Raw genomic sequence first — 18,082 nt, 5'->3', positions numbered from 1 at the left:
ACATACAAGTTAGAAATATCCCTTTTGAAACAGTAAAATGAGATGTAAGAGTTGTTACATGTATACTGGTAAATACATTATTTCGTGCTACATTTATATTATTGTATTAAGTCATCAATCTAATTTTACTCTTGTTGGTATATTATGTAAAAATGTGTCCGGTCTTAAATCTTTTGTTTGAAACAGTAAAAAGAGATTGAAGACAGGTCATATCTTATAGAAGTACCACCAGCTGCAATGCGTTGATGCCAGGAACCCATAACAAGTAATGGTAGTTTTCAGTATTGTACGGAAACGTGTTTATCTGCATTTACGAAAATCTCGTATATACCCTCCATATCCCATCCATTCCATTATAGAACGTATGTCAAAAATCTGTCTTCTTCTATCACAGCCAACACGGAGGAGCATGTCTCCACAAGCAACATTCCGCTTTGCTGGCTTAGTCTTGATCCATCATATTGAGTTAGAGGTCTGCGTGCCAGCGAGCGAACGAACCCTATTCATTACCTGACCTTTGAACGACGATTTTTTTCTAGGAAATCGCACGTGGATTCGGAGATCGCATTTCGAATGAATCGAGTTTGGGGAGCGCGTCTCGTGTCATTCACAAGTTAATTGATTTCGGTGTATTATCACGTGTTTTAACCTCTCTGTGCGGTATCCTGTCATTTTATATTGTAACGTGTTTCGCAAGATTAAAAGCTGGCATAGCTTTGATTTAAAAGTGCTTGAAATGAAATATCAATCAATTAAGTAATGGAGAAAAACTTGCCCGAAATGTTAAAAACATATTAAAGTTAATCAACATCACCAATATGAAAGAGAATTATGTCCTTTCTGAAAAGTGTGCCGACTGAGTGTTCGGTATATTAACTGCGTCAATGGTTCAGTGCAGTTGTTCTTATATGTTATTAAATGTCCTGATGTATTTCATTGTAAGATCGCGCGTCTCTCTGAAAATGTTTGTATGTGCCAACGTTAACATAATTTATAAAAAATGGCCCTCGTAATAGTTTTGCATTTTGTAAAAAAATAAAAAAATTCTGCGTCGCTGAGCTGTAAAATACATCTTATCTGGTATCCAGGTCATGTTTTCAATGAGTTGTCGTTTAATGGATAACAAACGTGTCATTGTATGGTCATACACAATGTAGCTGTAAAACGTAAAACCATGACAATTAATGACACGAATATGACCCGATTATGAAATCAAAACTAACTTGCATTTGGTTAAATATAAAGAAAACATAGCCTATTAATACAAAAACGTTAGTTAAATCATGCAAGGCAGTGATGATATAAACGGGTGCCCAAAATCCGGAAATAACTTCCTTACCTTGTGGAGATCTTATAAAAGCCCTGATATAGAATCAGCTGTTGAGAACAAACTCTAGGAATATCTGGGTCTTTACATCGCTTAATTGTATACATGTTCAGCGACATGCATGTGATCTTAGTAACATTCATATCAATTAAAAATCATTGAGATATGTTGTTGCTGAGACAATATCAATCGGTAAAATGTCGATTTATGAAACTATCTGCCTGCATGTAGCCTTTGTTTTGGAATAATATGAATATTATGAATCAGTTATACCACCATAACGCAGTTAAAAGAGCAATAATATGCAGATCATGTTCAATCTCGAACTTACCTTTTGTCTATGCATAACTTCGTTTTTGTAAGGTTTCATAAGAATGCTATTGTGTGAAACATGACATTCAATCCTGATTTTGCTGAAATTCGAACCTAACTTTAATCATAGTGTACGTGCTCCTTAATGTTGATCAAATTTAAATAATATTTAAGAAAGTTATCTTGCGGAAACCAAAGTACGGACGGATAATCACACATTAGGATAATTTGATATCGGTAAGGGAACGTTCGATAATCAAACTTGATCTGCCGCCATTGCAACTGTTAATACGTTTGTAAATTGTTTCCTGATTTCCTCTTTTCCTTTTTTAGCGGTGTTTTACTTGGCACGTAGGGTTAGCCCGTTGTAAAAAAAACGCTACTGCGTCTATGCTATGCCTTTCTGTAAGATGACGCGTTGAAGTGACCCTTTCGTGGTTTTAATATCTGTCGCATTACACTATCCCGCTCTATGTGAGCAGTTGCAAACGAGTTAAACAGGAAACTGAAGTTTAAACGTTATCTGCGGGGAATGAGTTCTTTGCACAGGCAACTGATGTCAACGATAGAAAACATTTATCTTATTTTAGAAGCGGAATGTACAGACCAGCAGCTTTTGCTATGGTATTTCTTTACAGAACTTGACATATATCTTGTAGCACAAATCGAAAAGTTTACAAACATTATGTAAAGGATAAGAACCGTTCGTCCATAATAATTTTTCTGCAAGGTTAACACTGTAATACTTAATTTGATTCAATTTTATCTGGTTAAACGTATTATACACGTCTAAGGTCACGGATCTGATACCAACTTTATATTGCTACCCTACTGGAATGCAAAAAGGAACCAGTATAGTATTCGATACTGTCACATTATACTAAGTTCAAATTTTAGCCAAATCCCCAGGTAGCATTGATAACGGCCAAGTTTGAATCGGAGGGCAATCCTGCATTCTTTAAGTAGCAAACAAGAATTTCTTCAGTTTGAATTGTACTACCAAAGAAGAAAAATCCATCAAAACGATTCTGCAGGGACCCTACATAAGTCGGTTTTTGTAAACCTGCATGGTAATTTTATTATACAGAGTGGTTATTTAACCATATCTGCACGCACCGTTTAGTAATGTATGATGTCATTTGGTTGAAGAAACGAATAGAATAAATCACAGATTGCATTACGACCATCACGGACTGAAAAGCAATAGTAGAATGCCATGTTATGAACCCATATGTAATTTAAATTCCATGGTTCTCTATAATAAGCAAAAACAAATTGACGATTACCTGCTGAAGTCGACAAAAACTTATATTATAAAGATAGTTTTGTTTTTGAATTAAGATTCCGGCGTATTCGTGTTGCTTCGACAGCAAACTTAAACCACTAACTCAACTTAATAATCGATATCTTATCAAATTCTTAAATTTTATGTGGACCGGAATGCTTGTGTTCCAGACGAAAATGTGAACGGTCACGAATAAACTTTGACATTTAGTCTGGCAGACAATCAATAAGGAGGGTTCTTGCTGTATCAATAGAATGTTAGGCCAAACAAAGTATTGTCGTATTGTCTGTATATGGAAAGGAGCGACCCTGTAAATCCTTTCAGTAGATATTAAAAATATTAGAGCGACGTTTCTGAACGAATTCGGCCTCCAACATAAAGGATTATATCGGCATTCGTTATGTATGTTTTTTTTTATTTTGTTTTGTTGGGGGAGGGTTTTTTGATAAAGACTAATGTTGTGTTGATGAGCCAGTATTATAAATGCAATACATGATTTAGAAGCAAGTACGTTCTATCATAGGGCCTTTTCATGGTGGTTACATGACTGTACATCGCTGAAATCGTGGCAAATTACTATTAGTCTTGTTCTTTTGGTGACTTTTTTTGTTGCTCAAGAGGTATCATGCAATCTGCTTACAATCATCTGTTAAACGGCTTCGTTCATTCCGTACTATGCATGAGCGAATATCTGCATGTAGTAAGTAATTAACGAAGCCAGGCTACTAATGATTTTAATCAGGCTGGGTGTAATACAATATATACCAGATACGTGTGCAGTATTTCAGAGGGCTTATAAGATGTATTTATATTGAAACCCGTCCCCTAGAAGTATATTTACCATATCGTGTAGAAGTAATTTTACCAAACCGCCTATTTGGTTTTGTGAGGTAGCAAAAGAAATGTCATATTACACATTTTTGTACCTATGGTTCATGCTACATCATTAATGCTGTATTCGGAATGGTGATGTTAAAGTATTGTCAAAATAAATTGTTGGGACTGTCTTGTCAGTGTTGAACTATTCGATTAATTTTCCAGCTAGGAGATGTCGGAATACGACACGGGATGAGTGGATTCTTCAGACACACTCCAGCAATGTTGATATACCAGTCCTGGGAATGTCTCTGTTGTTGGTATCCGCGTTATCCGCCATCATTAACTGCTCCAGACAATTTATCATCTCTGACAGAACATGATTAATTGGACTAGAATATTTGTAGTCGACATTAGGATTTCTTTAACAGGCTTTCAATATGCATCTTTATACGTTTTCAGGTCGAAATGCACCCTTAGCAATGACAAGATATACTATAAATGAAATAAAGTGTATTTTTACTTAATGTTGTAAGAGCTACCAGCAACTTAGCGAGCTGAAGTATGTTGAGTTGCTTGCTTTTGTGTTACACGTATGTTTTGGCATTGATCTTCCCGAACAAGAATACCAGTGGATTGCTATTTAAATGCTGTGAATCGTACTTGTTCCACAAGTAACGAGTATTTTTTGTATTCGTTTAGGCTAAGTGTTCTCCTTCAATATGACAACCGTATTATCATAGGCCTATCTTTCGTACAATGCCAATCAGTCTTATTGTTTGGAAAGGTTTTGCGAATATCCTTCACTAAGGGAAATGCTAACTGGCACTCGCATTTCAGTGATTAGATCTTGACTCTAAACACATTCCTATCGTTTCTTAAGAACGTTCTCCAGATAAACACGACACCTGAGCCATCTACGTCATCATACGCTATACCAGTAATAAACGACTAGATGGAGGCTTAAGCAGTAGATCATTTACGTTAATTCTATGTCAATATCTGCAGTTAACGGGGCCATATTACGTGAAATTTAATGTAATATTGAAAATTGGAAAGGTCAATTGACTTTTTGAAGTGACAGGAGCCCCATGATTCCTTTCGGAATTATCTCTGGACAACCCTAATTCTAATAACCTGATTTGGCAGATTGCTTAAGTGTGAACGCAGACGACCGGAGTTCAACAAATCACTAACGTCGTAGTCGAGAGGACTTCCCCCTCCAGCCAACCCTATTGCAATAACCCGTTTGAACTATAAAATGTCGATTGCTGTCGTGAAAGTCGAAATAAGCTGGCATTTTGGAAAATATGTTCCCATAGGTTAAACGCTTTAACCGCGGAGAGGAACGCAGTCACCGTCACTTCACGGACACATGTCCATGTATTAGATATATGGCTTAAGCCCAGTATTAAACGCCTGGTAAAACAGCTCCTGTAGCGTCCTGATCTGATCTTGATCATTCAGTTTTTTCACAACAACTGGTTAACCTGTTGTCGGTATACACTGACCACCAGGTGAAATAGTAGAGATTGGTGCATTTGGCAAGACATTTTAGTGAGATGGCAATCTAAATTCGTCATCAGATCCAGGTTGCCGCAAGGGGACTAATGTAGCCTTTACAGAATCGGATTTTCTTTTCTTTCTGTGTTCAGCTTAAGATTAAAACTTGGAACCTATCTTTTGCCTACTAACTCCTATCGACTTTTTTTTCTGTTGTTGGAATAGTACTTCGATACCGTGTCCATGTTGACATTTCTTGAGATGTAAACCACCTATCTGTGGTACCTTCTTTATATGCAGATTAGTTGTTGCAAGGTGACATTAGCAAATTATTAATCAAACCTTCGAAACGCCGACCTGTGTTTTGCAATAAACAGTATCTAAATGATTATTTTTCTTCCAGGAGGATGAAGGGCTTTGCTATGTGGTCGTAAAATGTGTGATTTACTTGCTTGTACCCAGCGGCTTCCTATATAGTTGTACCAGGCTCTGTAATGTTCATCAGGATAAGAATATACTCCAATCTAGCACGTTCCTAACAGATCATAACACAATAATCAATCCTGAGCGACACAATCGATTTACAACAAGGCACAACAATTTACATCGCACCGACATTATTCAAGTACATAGATATTGCGAAACTCTTAACATTGGTAGATAACAATTTTGTCAAAACCATGAACCTTACTATTTATAATCATGTATGGGGGCTGTTTCTTACCCTAAACACATGCAATAGTATGATGAAACAATTTTTGGCCCGTGTACAATCGTGTTTTCTCCCTCTCTGGCCTCTTCTAAGTAGAAGCAGGATATCTACTTCCTTCATAACAACACTTAAAACATCTTTTTTTCTTCGTTTTTTTCGGGAAGGGGTCTACCAAGTTGTGAGAGCTGGTACACATTATATCCTTTGACGTCACCTCTTGACAGGACTTACAACCATAAATAAATCATAAGAAATATGTAAAGTTCACTGTGTTAAGCATTGAAAACCTTGTTTGAGTTTTGATTCAATACCAAATAATAGGTTTCAAGTAATAGGGTAGTTTCACTGTCGCTTTCGGTCGGTGTTGTTAACACAGTGCGTTAATGTACTTGGCCGTTAATACTGTGTTACCGAACTGTCTCGTTGGGCTTGTAAGACATAATTAAACTAAGTGTTGATTCCGGGTTTCATAAATTTATATTTTGGATAAAACATTAGTCAAAGGTTGTTGTTTTGTTCTATTTTAAAATATTATGTTGAAATGAAATTGTTGTCAAACGGAATGAAACCAGGTTATTACAAAATGAAAAGCTGCTCAATAATCAACTTTTTTTCCAATAAAACATGTGGCCAGAATAAAAAAAAATTCAAAGCAATTTACGGGATTTTTCCCTCGAAATGTTTTCCCTACGGCGATATATGATAAACACAAACTTCATTATTGGTCATTTATCTTCGACGACACAATGCCCGTCTTCTATTGATTGGAATAGGTTTTGGCATTATATGGGTCAAAACCAATTTCTATCCAATTAGGGTAGTACATTATTCATACCTCACCATTTAGTCCTCGCTTCCTGTATGCTGGCGAAGGTTATGGGGCAGTGGCTTTGGAAACACTATGGATTTGGTAGAACGAATCTATAACCATAAGTCTCACAATGATCCCGCACGGATTTGGCACGTCCGGGAATTTTATGGAAATCCGGTCGTTGACCGCGGTGTACAAATTCCATTTATCAAATCTGTGTGATTATTTGGGTGCTTTCTACAACGAAGGAGCAATAAAGATGACGACAGAAAGATTATGAGTTTATTCTGATGGGTATTTAAAAATTACACGTGTTAAGGTCAACAGTAATAAGCTGCCCCCATATAGATCATTTGATAGAAATCCCATTACACGTTACACAGCGTGAACCTGTTCGTTGTAATGTCCCCATTTCGTATGCGACTCCTGTGTGTAAAGGTCATGTAGCACTGGTATCTTTGAAATGTGTCCAGTAGATAGACAGATGAGTGGACAATGTCAAAAGAAGGTCGGAACCAACACTTGGGTCACTGTCAACAAAAAATAAAAATTATCCAAAAATGAATTGGAAAGGGTGATTAACTCTTTGAAGTGACAGGAGCCCCATGACTCCTTTCGTGATTATCCCCGGACAACACTAATCTAATTACTCTTATCACCTGATTTGGCAGATTAGTTAACTGTGAACGTAGACGACCGGAGTTAAACAAATCACCAACGTCGTAGCGAGAGAAGTTCCCCCTCCTGTCAATCCTATTGCAATACCCCGTTTAAATTATAAAATGACGCTAGTTGCCGTCAAAGTCCTTGACTGTGGGATAAGAGCTTGATTTATTGTTATTTCAATCTCTTGATTAGGTTTATTTTGTGTTACGTCCTTTTAATAGCTAAGGACACATAAAGACGTTTGTCCGTGTGTGTAATGTATGCGTCCATGTGTCTTTATTGTGATGAAGGCAGGGTATGTTTGTGTATGTGGCTTTTTGCTAAAGCTCGAATGTTTAATACCGAATTTAGAATGCTTCCTAACTCAATTACTGATATTATGAAGTCAGATCCAGCACAGCGTGCCACCCTGTACAATTTTACCAAAATCAGGTTAACCCTTTGTTGTCATCACACTACATGCTGAACGCTTAACAAAGGTATGATAAACATCCAGAAGATCTCAAAATTATGACAGAGATACAGTCTCAATTACTTATGGGCTTGACCATATGTACATGTATATGACCTTTGGTCAAGGTCATGCCACCATCTTTGATTACTGACAGCGCGTAGTTTAAATTTGATACAAGTCGACACGAAATTGTGAACAGTCTGAAGACGATGACGTCCCATGATCTTGATCTTGGAAAATAACCATGAAGCATGAGTATGATGCATCCTTCGGTTACTTGCAAATTCCTGAAAATTTTGTTTGTTTTTGGTTTACCGTCCTCGCAACAGTCGTAGTCATATGAGGACGGACGTCTAGGTACATACCTCATCAAACAGAAAGTACATAGAAACGAAAGCAGACAGGAAGGAAAGGGAACGAAAAAGATTCAAAGTTGATGCAGTGGGGACAGCAGATCAGTTTTTGTCTCCTCCATATCTCCTCCGTGGGAAATACCAAAACAAATCCCACAATTCTGCAGGGGACCTCGCATATGTCGCATCTTACGATCATGCAGTGGGTTAAAGAAGGGATATTCTTTTCCCAAACATGCACGGTTAATCTAAGACAAGATATCAAGGTTCTCAAAATTATGTCCTAGAAACAGTATCAAGATGTTGATGACATTGACCTTAGGGATATGGCCTTAGAACAAAGGCATGATACACACTTTGATTATGGGCAACAATTACATAAAGGTTGATAATATTTAAAGCAATGGGTACATAGCCGGGACGATATTGAGGTCGCTTACCTCTACTTACGTGTACATACAACAAAATAAATCCAATTTCGGGTTTGAGTTTAATTGAGGTTTATGTCATAGTATTTACATTTGCATGGTATTGTCACTATATAGCCTCTTTGAAAGCTGTGTCGTTGATGGGACTTTAATTACCATGCATCACGAGACACAATTCTTAGCGTATTAATACAACACTGACCGGAACTACAATATCCAATATAAATAAACATGACGGCTGTTTAAAGTATCGCTGGGCATTTTGAGATTTGACAATGTCATTGTAAATTTATGTGCAAAATAAAAAATAATATAAAAACCACTTTCATTACAACGAAAACAAGACCAAGGTCTGCAATATCGTACAAAATGCTGATCGGTTGAAATCACCAATGCCGGCAATGGCAACAATTTTCACGCTCATGCAATTTATCAGAAATATCGTCTATTACTCTGCACTGATCAACAGGGGTTCGTTACAAATGTCTGAAATACACATATTCTATACCCATACTGACACATATGTTTCAAGACCTACTGATATGAGTCGCAGCACACATAAACATTTCAGACATTTGTAACGAACCTGTGCTCCGTCGCAAGATCACTCACTTCAAACGCTATCAGTTTCACGCGTCTCGCATCCACGGTTCCTCAGTTTCTGACGACATGTCAAATAACGAGGCTGTTTTAGAATCTATAGACTGTTGTCAGGTTCCCATACAATCAACAAATAAATTCACGCCTGGATTCTTCACAAAATGAGCAAAGAGAAAAGTTCGAATTAACTTCCAAAAATAACTCCCTCGTGGAGGGCAAGGTCGGATTTACGGTGTTCACTGTTTTTGTCCATGCGCGAAATTTGTTCCGGGGAAAAATCGAAACAATTTCAAATCTAACTTTCAGCTCAGAGTTCTATTGATAAACTTAAATCACCCTATAGACATATCATACGCAATTGTATTGATACTGAATTGTGGAATAAAATTGAAGTGTTTGTTACAATTTCAAAGTGCTACTTTGTTTGCCAATCAGCACGCGACAATATGCTGTTCAAACTATTGAACGAAATTGTGTGGACTGTCGATAAGGCGGGCATTTTTAATTTTAAATATAAATTATAAGGTAAAAAAGAACATAAAAGGCAGAGAAAACGAAAATATAAGTATTGAACTGTTTTTGTATGGTATTTATGATCTATTTGAATGACACAGCGCGCATTATGATTTGTTTGCTTGCAAAGCTGTGTCATTCAAATAGATCATTAATACCATACAAAAACAGTTCAATGCTTAATAAACGGCTGGGATATTTAAGGACGTTCCTCCATGTGTAATGTATGCGTGTATGATTTGCCTTTCTGCAGGGTTCTGATATTGATTTTATAGTGCTATCATACTGAAATACCATGCCGAAGGGACCCATCATAGTATTTTACCGATAATATTATAATGACAACGAGTTAACCACTTGGTATAACTGCAAACGTTCAGTAGGACAGGGAATAACAACTGCAATTTATATTAACTTAAATATGTCCGGGCAAGGCGAAATATAAAAAGGTTATTAGGAAGTAGAGAGAAATATAAATGTCCCAAAGCGTTGCAATGGGTGAGGCGGATTTACCTTGGATATGTTTGTATCCAAACGTAGAGGGCACGGCATGAAATGGGTATTACAATGTATCAGGTTTAATATTTTCTAAAGGTACACACATGTAACTTGTCAAAACTAGTACCGGATGTATTTCATGCTTAATTAGAGGTCGTATGATTGAAACGTATATGTTGTATGCCAATTTTGCTGTCAACAAAAACAACATTACAAATCAAGTGCCGTGTATAATTGAACAGATCGGTAGCCAGACCAGCATCTCAAGCCTTGTTATGACTGCCAAGCATCTTAAGCCTCGTAATGGCATACGCATCTCAACTCACTATAACAGACAAGTATATCGGGCCTCGTGATGAACGACAAAGACATCAAGTCTCGTTATGACAGATAAAGACCTCGAACCTCGTTATGTACGACAAAGACCTGAGGTCACGTTATAACATTCACACAAACATACCATTGTACATCTGTATATCATACATTTTCTTTCATTCCAGCTTGACGTTTGCTATTGGCACATTGGTCATGACATTTTCAAACGCATGTAAGTTAGTCTTAATTGTCTGAAACACCCCAAGCGTATATGCAGATACAATGCTTAGCTTTTTCCCTTCTGACAATGAATAATATAAGAATAAAAAATCCATATGCAAATAATTACTTTGAAAGGTATAACAAATAAAAACTGAAAATTAATCAGAATTGTATTCATTTACTTCAACATAGACAATTGTGTTATATCTAAATGCAAAATGCATCTGCTATGATTGTTAATGGTTAATTTTATACTCATTTCTTTCACAAAATGCACGTTCACTATTTCAGCATTCCCATGGTTGGTGATTCCGGCTTTTAGTTTAATTTCCCTTGCTGGACTGGTAATCCTTCTAACCAACATACAAGTGTCCAATCTGTTTGGATCCCGACGGAATACCGTCATGGGTTCTCTCATCGGCGCCTACCATTCCAGTGCTATAATCCTGCTGGCTATGAAGGTAATTTGCTTTTTTATTTCATTGCATAATGGCAACATTAAAGTACACAAGTGCAAAGGAGCGCACGGGATCGAATTACAAAATCGCCCGTACAAGATGAAAAATTTACACAGAAACGAGAAATGTCAGGAAAAACTAAATTAAGAAGAAAGGATCTGTCAATATAATGAGCTATTTGTTACATGGAGTTGTATCTGCTGTAAATATTTCTGTAAACATCTCCGTAATAGATGGGTTGCGCTATTAGATTACATTTTAACAATATTTATATTTACCCGATCATGCAATTTGTAGATCAATTTGCTTGACTTGGTTCTGTATATTGACTTTTAAGTATAACTTCACTGAAATGTCATGCCGAAGACACTCAGCACAGCATACTATCTGGTAATTTGATATTTACTGACAACGGGCGAACCTGTGGTTGGGCTTGCCCAAAATGCTGAACAACAACAACTTGTAAGGACTTTAGTACGCCTCGAGGCTAGGTAACGGAACCAAACGCCATAGATGTAGCCAATACCCTGAGATTTTGTCAGGTATCAGGTTCAGGCGAGGAAGGGATTGCGAAGTATAGAACTACAAGTAGAGGCAAGATCAGAGCAAATAACTTCAGCATTTACTGTTGTCGACTGCAACCTAGGGCCTAGGTCCTTTTGTCTTTACAACATTTTCTCTGTGTTGCTGTATAACACCAATAACGGTTACATTTACACTATCTAAAGATAAAACATTCCAGATCTTTGGAGACAAAATGTTGAAATTACAATCCAGTCGTTTAAGAAAAAATCCGGTTCATTCTATATCCCCTAAGCAAATGACACTTAAGAAGGGGCTTCTTAAGTGTCATTTGCTTAGGGGATATAGAATGAACCAACTGTCATTTTCCATCAGGAGACTCATTAGATACATGTGTATACTGTATTTGAAAGAAAGCATTAAAAGGTATACATACTGCTATCAGATGCCGGCAACAAAATGATACATTGACATTATCTGCAAAAAAGTCTATGTTGTATTCATCATCCGAAAGCACATAAACCAAATTATGTCTTCATAAACAATAATGTGTTCTAATTTCTACTGAGTCCTGACAATAGACCTGGGGTATTAGCAAAAAGAAGAAAAAGGCCGCTCGCGCCGCCAACGCGCGCTGTCGCTATCAACTGTTGATTATTTTATTTCCATTTACAAATTTAAACTGCTCATTACAAGGTTTATAAAGTCTTAGTCGTTGACACCACACAATTAAACTAAAGCCGTGTCATCACCACCTTTTCTTTATTTCAAAGAATCTATTGGCCTTAACTGTCCTGTGTTGCGTTAGGCATGTTCATAATCAGATAGTTATGGGATCGAATCCTTTGAAAGCACAGCAACGAATTGCAGGATGATTAGATAAAACAAGTTTGAGAACCATGAGAGAAATGAATAGGGCAATCAGGTGATAAAGTCACGGGACAATGAAGTTGATGGAATCAATATTAATGTAAATAACCAGAGTTCTTCGATGCTGACGGTATAAGGAGCGTTATTTGTTTTACTTCCAAAAGAGTCCCATTCTCTTAACAGCAATTCATAACGGAATAACATCACGTTCTATTTAGCAATAAGAACAAAAGTAACTTATGCTGCTTTTTCGTTTTCCATGTGACATTTTTCTCAATCAATCAACACTTACCTGACTGCGTTCTGTTACATTTATCAAATCGTTATGAGTTTCCCGTGTACTTTATGAGCTGTATCAGAGAGGAACAGTATAGGGGCAAGTGGTTGCAATGTACTGTTCGGCGTCGTTCCATTAACTGTATGTGGCTAATGTATCCGCTAAGGAACATTAGTTTGATACAGTTATAGTTCGGGATTTTTTGTACTCTTACTTTTTGCAATTGCATTAGGGAAGACCGATGTTGATGAGTTCGTTTAAATGTTACTCCCTAATATAAACATATCAAAATGAATTCAAAGGAACACAGTGGAAGAGTTTGGGTCATTATCAATAAGAAAAAATCAATCTTTTCACCGTGATATTATTATCGAATTTCGTTATTAGATTTGGTCTCTCAGAAATTAATCTTATCTCTGCTGTTTGACTGATTAAACTAAAGTAAGTGAATAATTGCTAGTGTTTTTAAATTAGGTCAAGGTATATGTACAATACGACATACCATGCACAGCCTAGAGAATGTGTACAAGAGAAGAAAATCTGTCCCTTCTGACATTAATTTTATGTTGTGCTATCTGTGCTGGAAATATCAAGTATTTCTTTTTTTGTATTTCATATTTTAATTGTTTTCATCGCATTGTTAGAACACAAACAAAAGAACACCGAGGTTTCAACCAAATCGTGTTAGAAATCAGAAGTCAGCAAAGTAAAGGCAACATTTGGAAACACGAAATATTAACATAGATACCAATATACACTTCAAAAAGTACAAGGTTGGGTGGTTGCACAGGGTTTAACATACTATCAACAGCTTATGCATTTAAGAACGTGCCTCAATGTGTGTGCGTATGTGTGCATGTGTGTATGTGTACAGGAGGCAGGGTATGTTGGTGTAATTGCATGCTAGTGATAGCGCAGATCTGATGCCGACTTTACAATGCTATATCACTGATATACCATGCCGACTTTACAATGCTATATCACTGAAATTCCATGCCGACTTTACAATGCTATATCATTGAAATACCATGCCGACTTTACAATGTTATATCACTGAAATACCATGCCGACTTTACAATGCTATATCACTGAAATACCATGCCGACTTTACAATGCCATATCACTGAAATATCATGCCGACTTTACAATGCTATATCACTTATATACCATGCCGACTTTATAATGCTATTTCACTGAAATACCATGCCGACCTTACAATGCTACATCACTGATATACCATGCCGACTTTACAATGCTATATCACTGAAATACCATGCCAACTTTACAATGTTATATCACTGAAATACCATGCCGACTTTACAATGCTATATAACTGAAATACCATGCCGACTTTATAATGCTATATCACAGAAATACCATGCCGACTTTACAATGCTATATAACTGAAATACCATGCCGACTTTATAATGCTATATCACAGAAATACCATGCCGACTTTACAATGCTATATCACTGATATACCATGCCGACTTTATAATGCTATTTCACTGAAATACCATGCCGACTTTACAATGCTACATCACTGATATACCATGCCGACTTTACAATGCTATATCACTGAAATACCATGCCGACTTTACAATGACATATCACTGAAATACCATGCCGACTTTACAATGCAATATCACTGATATACCATGCCGACTTTATAATGCTATTTCACTGCAATACCATGCCGACTTTACAATGCTACATCACTGATATCCCATGCCGACTTTACAATGCTATATCACTGAAATGCCATGCCGACTTTACAATGCTATATCACTGATATACCATGCCGACCTTATAATGCTATTTCACTGAAATACCATGCCGACTTTACAATGCTGTATCACTGAAATACCATGCCGAAAATATTACAAGCTGATCTGAAAGTGTAAGCATGGGTATAATAGAATCACTCTGTGTGTCCGTCCGTCTGTCTGTCGACAAAATATTGTACCTCCTACTCCTCCTAGTTTTATGCATGGATTTTTATGAAACTTTTGATGCACACTTGGTATCCCTCACATGAACTGTGTCTCCCCGAACGATATTATGTTCCTTCAATTTCGTAGCCAATTATGCAGGCTGAATTGGGACAAACTTTCAAGGTCATGAGGTCAAAGGTTAAAGGTCACAGATGCATTATAGTACTGAAATGACTAATTATCGTAGAAATGGTAGGTATTTTGTATACACATACCTTGAAGTATATGTAGCATTGACGCAATCTACATTTTGACGAAATTCCTAGGTAATTGGGTCAAATGTCACAGTAGCGGTTTTTGTCTTTTCCATTGGTGTGTTGGTACGCCATCTGAGGTTAGACTTTTTCATGACCCTTGCTCTTTTTATATACTTTTTCACTTCTTTATTTAGCACCTACTGGGGCAACAAGCAGTCTGAGTGCGGGGGTTATTAGTTAGTCCACAGGCGACAGTTGCATTTATATTTCGGTCGCCATTAACAACGTTTCCTGCTGGTTTGGTTTTCGGTTTAATCTCCTCACAACAGTCAAGGTCAGCTGTAGTATAGCTGTACAAATAGGTTTGAACAAGATCATGCCGAAATATTAGTTATTCTAAGGCTCTCTGAAAGTGGTTGTTTCAGCGTGTATTTGAAGTGGAAAAGCTTTGAAGTAATGGATTTAAATCAGAGATTGAGCCATATCGGCAATGATTCTGTTCCTCAAATCTAGATTCCAAATATCTTGATGAACAGTTTTAGTAAAAACGTTTTGTGTGGTATTAAACAGTTTTACAGGGGTCTTTAAACGTCTTATTCTTGGTTGGGATGCTGCAATGTCCTTTGATGGGTTAAATAAGACATTACATTTGTATTACTGACAACAAACGATTAAACCGATATGCCTACATGTTTATCAACTGAATAAATTCAGGCAAGGTGTGGTTTGTTGGCCACATATATTATGTTATTAATGCGTAGACAACAAATGATGTTTACACTCTATGAAACCTGAAGTAGGAGATTGCTATTCTAGTTATTGAGAAAGTCGCTGAGACTGTGTTGTCCCTCCCCGGATCCGGATGGTTCATTCCTGCAAAAAATGTCTTTATTTATTGATTTAGAAAGACAAGCTTCCATCCATAGCGTATCACGAACCATTTCATTAAAACACTTAGTCAAGAATATACCTGTGGATAAATGTGGGAATACTCTTAAGTTTCTTTAGTAAATGAGCATTAGATTCTGAGAAACCGGTCCGACAACAGTTGGTGGATCAGGAAAAAAAAGAAAAGTGAGAAAAACCAATTAGTCACTGTCTTTGTTTGGGGGACTTCATAGGAGATAAGAGGTCTGCGTATAAGGTTTAAATTTTCTGCAGACTATTTGTCATCAAGTGATCAAAAAGAGAATATGATGAATTTATGTTTGTAAATTGTATTGTTTTGACCATTTGCAAGACAAATTATAATACCATTCAAGTGTGATATTTGTATTAGAAATCATTGAATGGTTGCAAATTGGATAAAAATAGTATCGTCTAACACACACACCTCACCTTAATGGTATTTCAGTGTGGTATCACACAAAAGTCGGCATCAGATCAGCGCTGTCGCGCAGAGGCAAATGCATCAACATATCGCCTCCAGCACAGACACACATATACATTACATACATTTAGGCACGTATTTAAATTACTTAAGCTACAATGTATAAGTAGGAGGTTAATTAAAATCCGGGAAGGCTGGTACATTTAATGTTACTACTGAGGAAACAAGGACTTCACGATGTGCGGTACAACTGTCGTCAACTATTGTATTGATTTTGGAAGTGGGCTGGCCAGTATGATTTAGTTATACTGTAGTGTAATGTCGACATACACAACCTACTGGTTTTGGCTTTCTGCACCAAAGAAATTGTTTTTTTTAAATGTGCTTCCATACTCAGGGGGTTTAGCTAGTAATTATTTTTTACGGTAGGTGATTTTGGTGATTTTTGTGTTATCTTTGATATTCAATGAGATGCAACTAATTACCGAATCTCTTATTGTGCAATTTAAAAACATCGAGATATTTTGATATAACACTAATGGTTCGGTTTCTTTGTACATAGTATGTTGACATCCTCTACATATTATTACAATGTGTCACTACATTTGCAGTTATACGAAATGTTGACAAATCGGTGTCTTGCGATACACATCGGGTAATGTTCTAGTATCGAATAACTTTCATTAGGGTCGCTATTGCGAACGCGGAAACCAGTTATGTCATACAGCGCCTCTCCACATTTAATTAGGAGCTGATGTGTGTTGTATCATTGATTTATTTAAGGAAACCGTAATTTATCACAAGACAACTGTTTACAGTTTCGCCTAGTACATTGATTTTCCTGTTATGATTTTAATAAGCACACATTTCAAAGTTCATTGTTCTTTTATATTTTTATATTAAATATGGTATCGTTTTGTACTGACTTAGACTTTCTTCAACTACTTACTCACTGTTTAATTCAAATCTCATTTCTGGTGATAAGCTAATAACCTACATAAACACTAAACTTAGCGATCAGAAACATCGCCATGTTTCATTCACACTTTGTTCATTTAAGCATTGAACTGTTTTTGTATGGTATTTATGATCTATTTAAATGACACAGCTTGCAAGCAAACAACATAATGCGCGCTTGCAAAGCTGTGTCATTCAAATAGATCATAAATACCTTACAAAAACGGTTCAATATTTATATTTACGTTTTCTCTGCCTCTTATGTTCTTTTTTAACTTATAAGTTATATTTAAAATATCGACAGTCCACCCAATTTCGTTCAATAGTTTGAACAGCGTATTGTCGCGTGCTGATTGGCAACACAATTCAGTATCAATACAATTGCGCATGAGATGTCTATAGGGTGATTTAAGTTTATCAATAGAACACTGAGCTGAAAGTTAGATTTGAAATTGTTTCGATTTTTCCCCGGAACAAATTTGGCGCATGGACAAAAAATACAATGAACACCGTAAATCCGACCTTGCCCTCCACGAGGGAGTTATTTTTGTAAGTTAATTTGAACTTTTCTCTTTGCTCATTTTGTGAAGAATCCAGGCGTGAATTTATTTGTTGATTGTATGGGAACCTGATAACAGTCGGTAGATTCTATAACAGCCTCG

At 36.7% G+C, this 18,082-nt stretch overlaps 1 protein-coding gene across 1 annotated transcript in view; it reads left to right on the top strand.

Moving 5' to 3' along the window:
* Nucleotides 1–18,082, top strand: part of LOC110441753 (solute carrier family 43 member 3-like) — a 48,503-nt gene that overhangs the window by 11,890 nt on the left and 18,531 nt on the right. The window contains exons 2-3 of the mRNA XM_021484997.1: nucleotides 10,779–10,825; nucleotides 11,107–11,276. Coding sequence (XP_021340672.1) covers nucleotides 10,779–10,825; nucleotides 11,107–11,276 — 217 coding nt within the window. The remainder of the gene's footprint in view (nucleotides 1–10,778; nucleotides 10,826–11,106; nucleotides 11,277–18,082) is intronic.

Source organism: Mizuhopecten yessoensis, unplaced genomic scaffold (assembly GCF_002113885.1).
Source record: "Mizuhopecten yessoensis strain PY_sf001 unplaced genomic scaffold, ASM211388v2 scaffold716119, whole genome shotgun sequence".
In the NCBI taxonomy this organism is placed as follows: domain Eukaryota; kingdom Metazoa; phylum Mollusca; class Bivalvia; order Pectinida; family Pectinidae; genus Mizuhopecten; species Mizuhopecten yessoensis.
The sequence above is the reverse complement of the archived record's forward strand: the minus strand, read 5'-3'. Positions and strand labels throughout refer to the sequence as shown.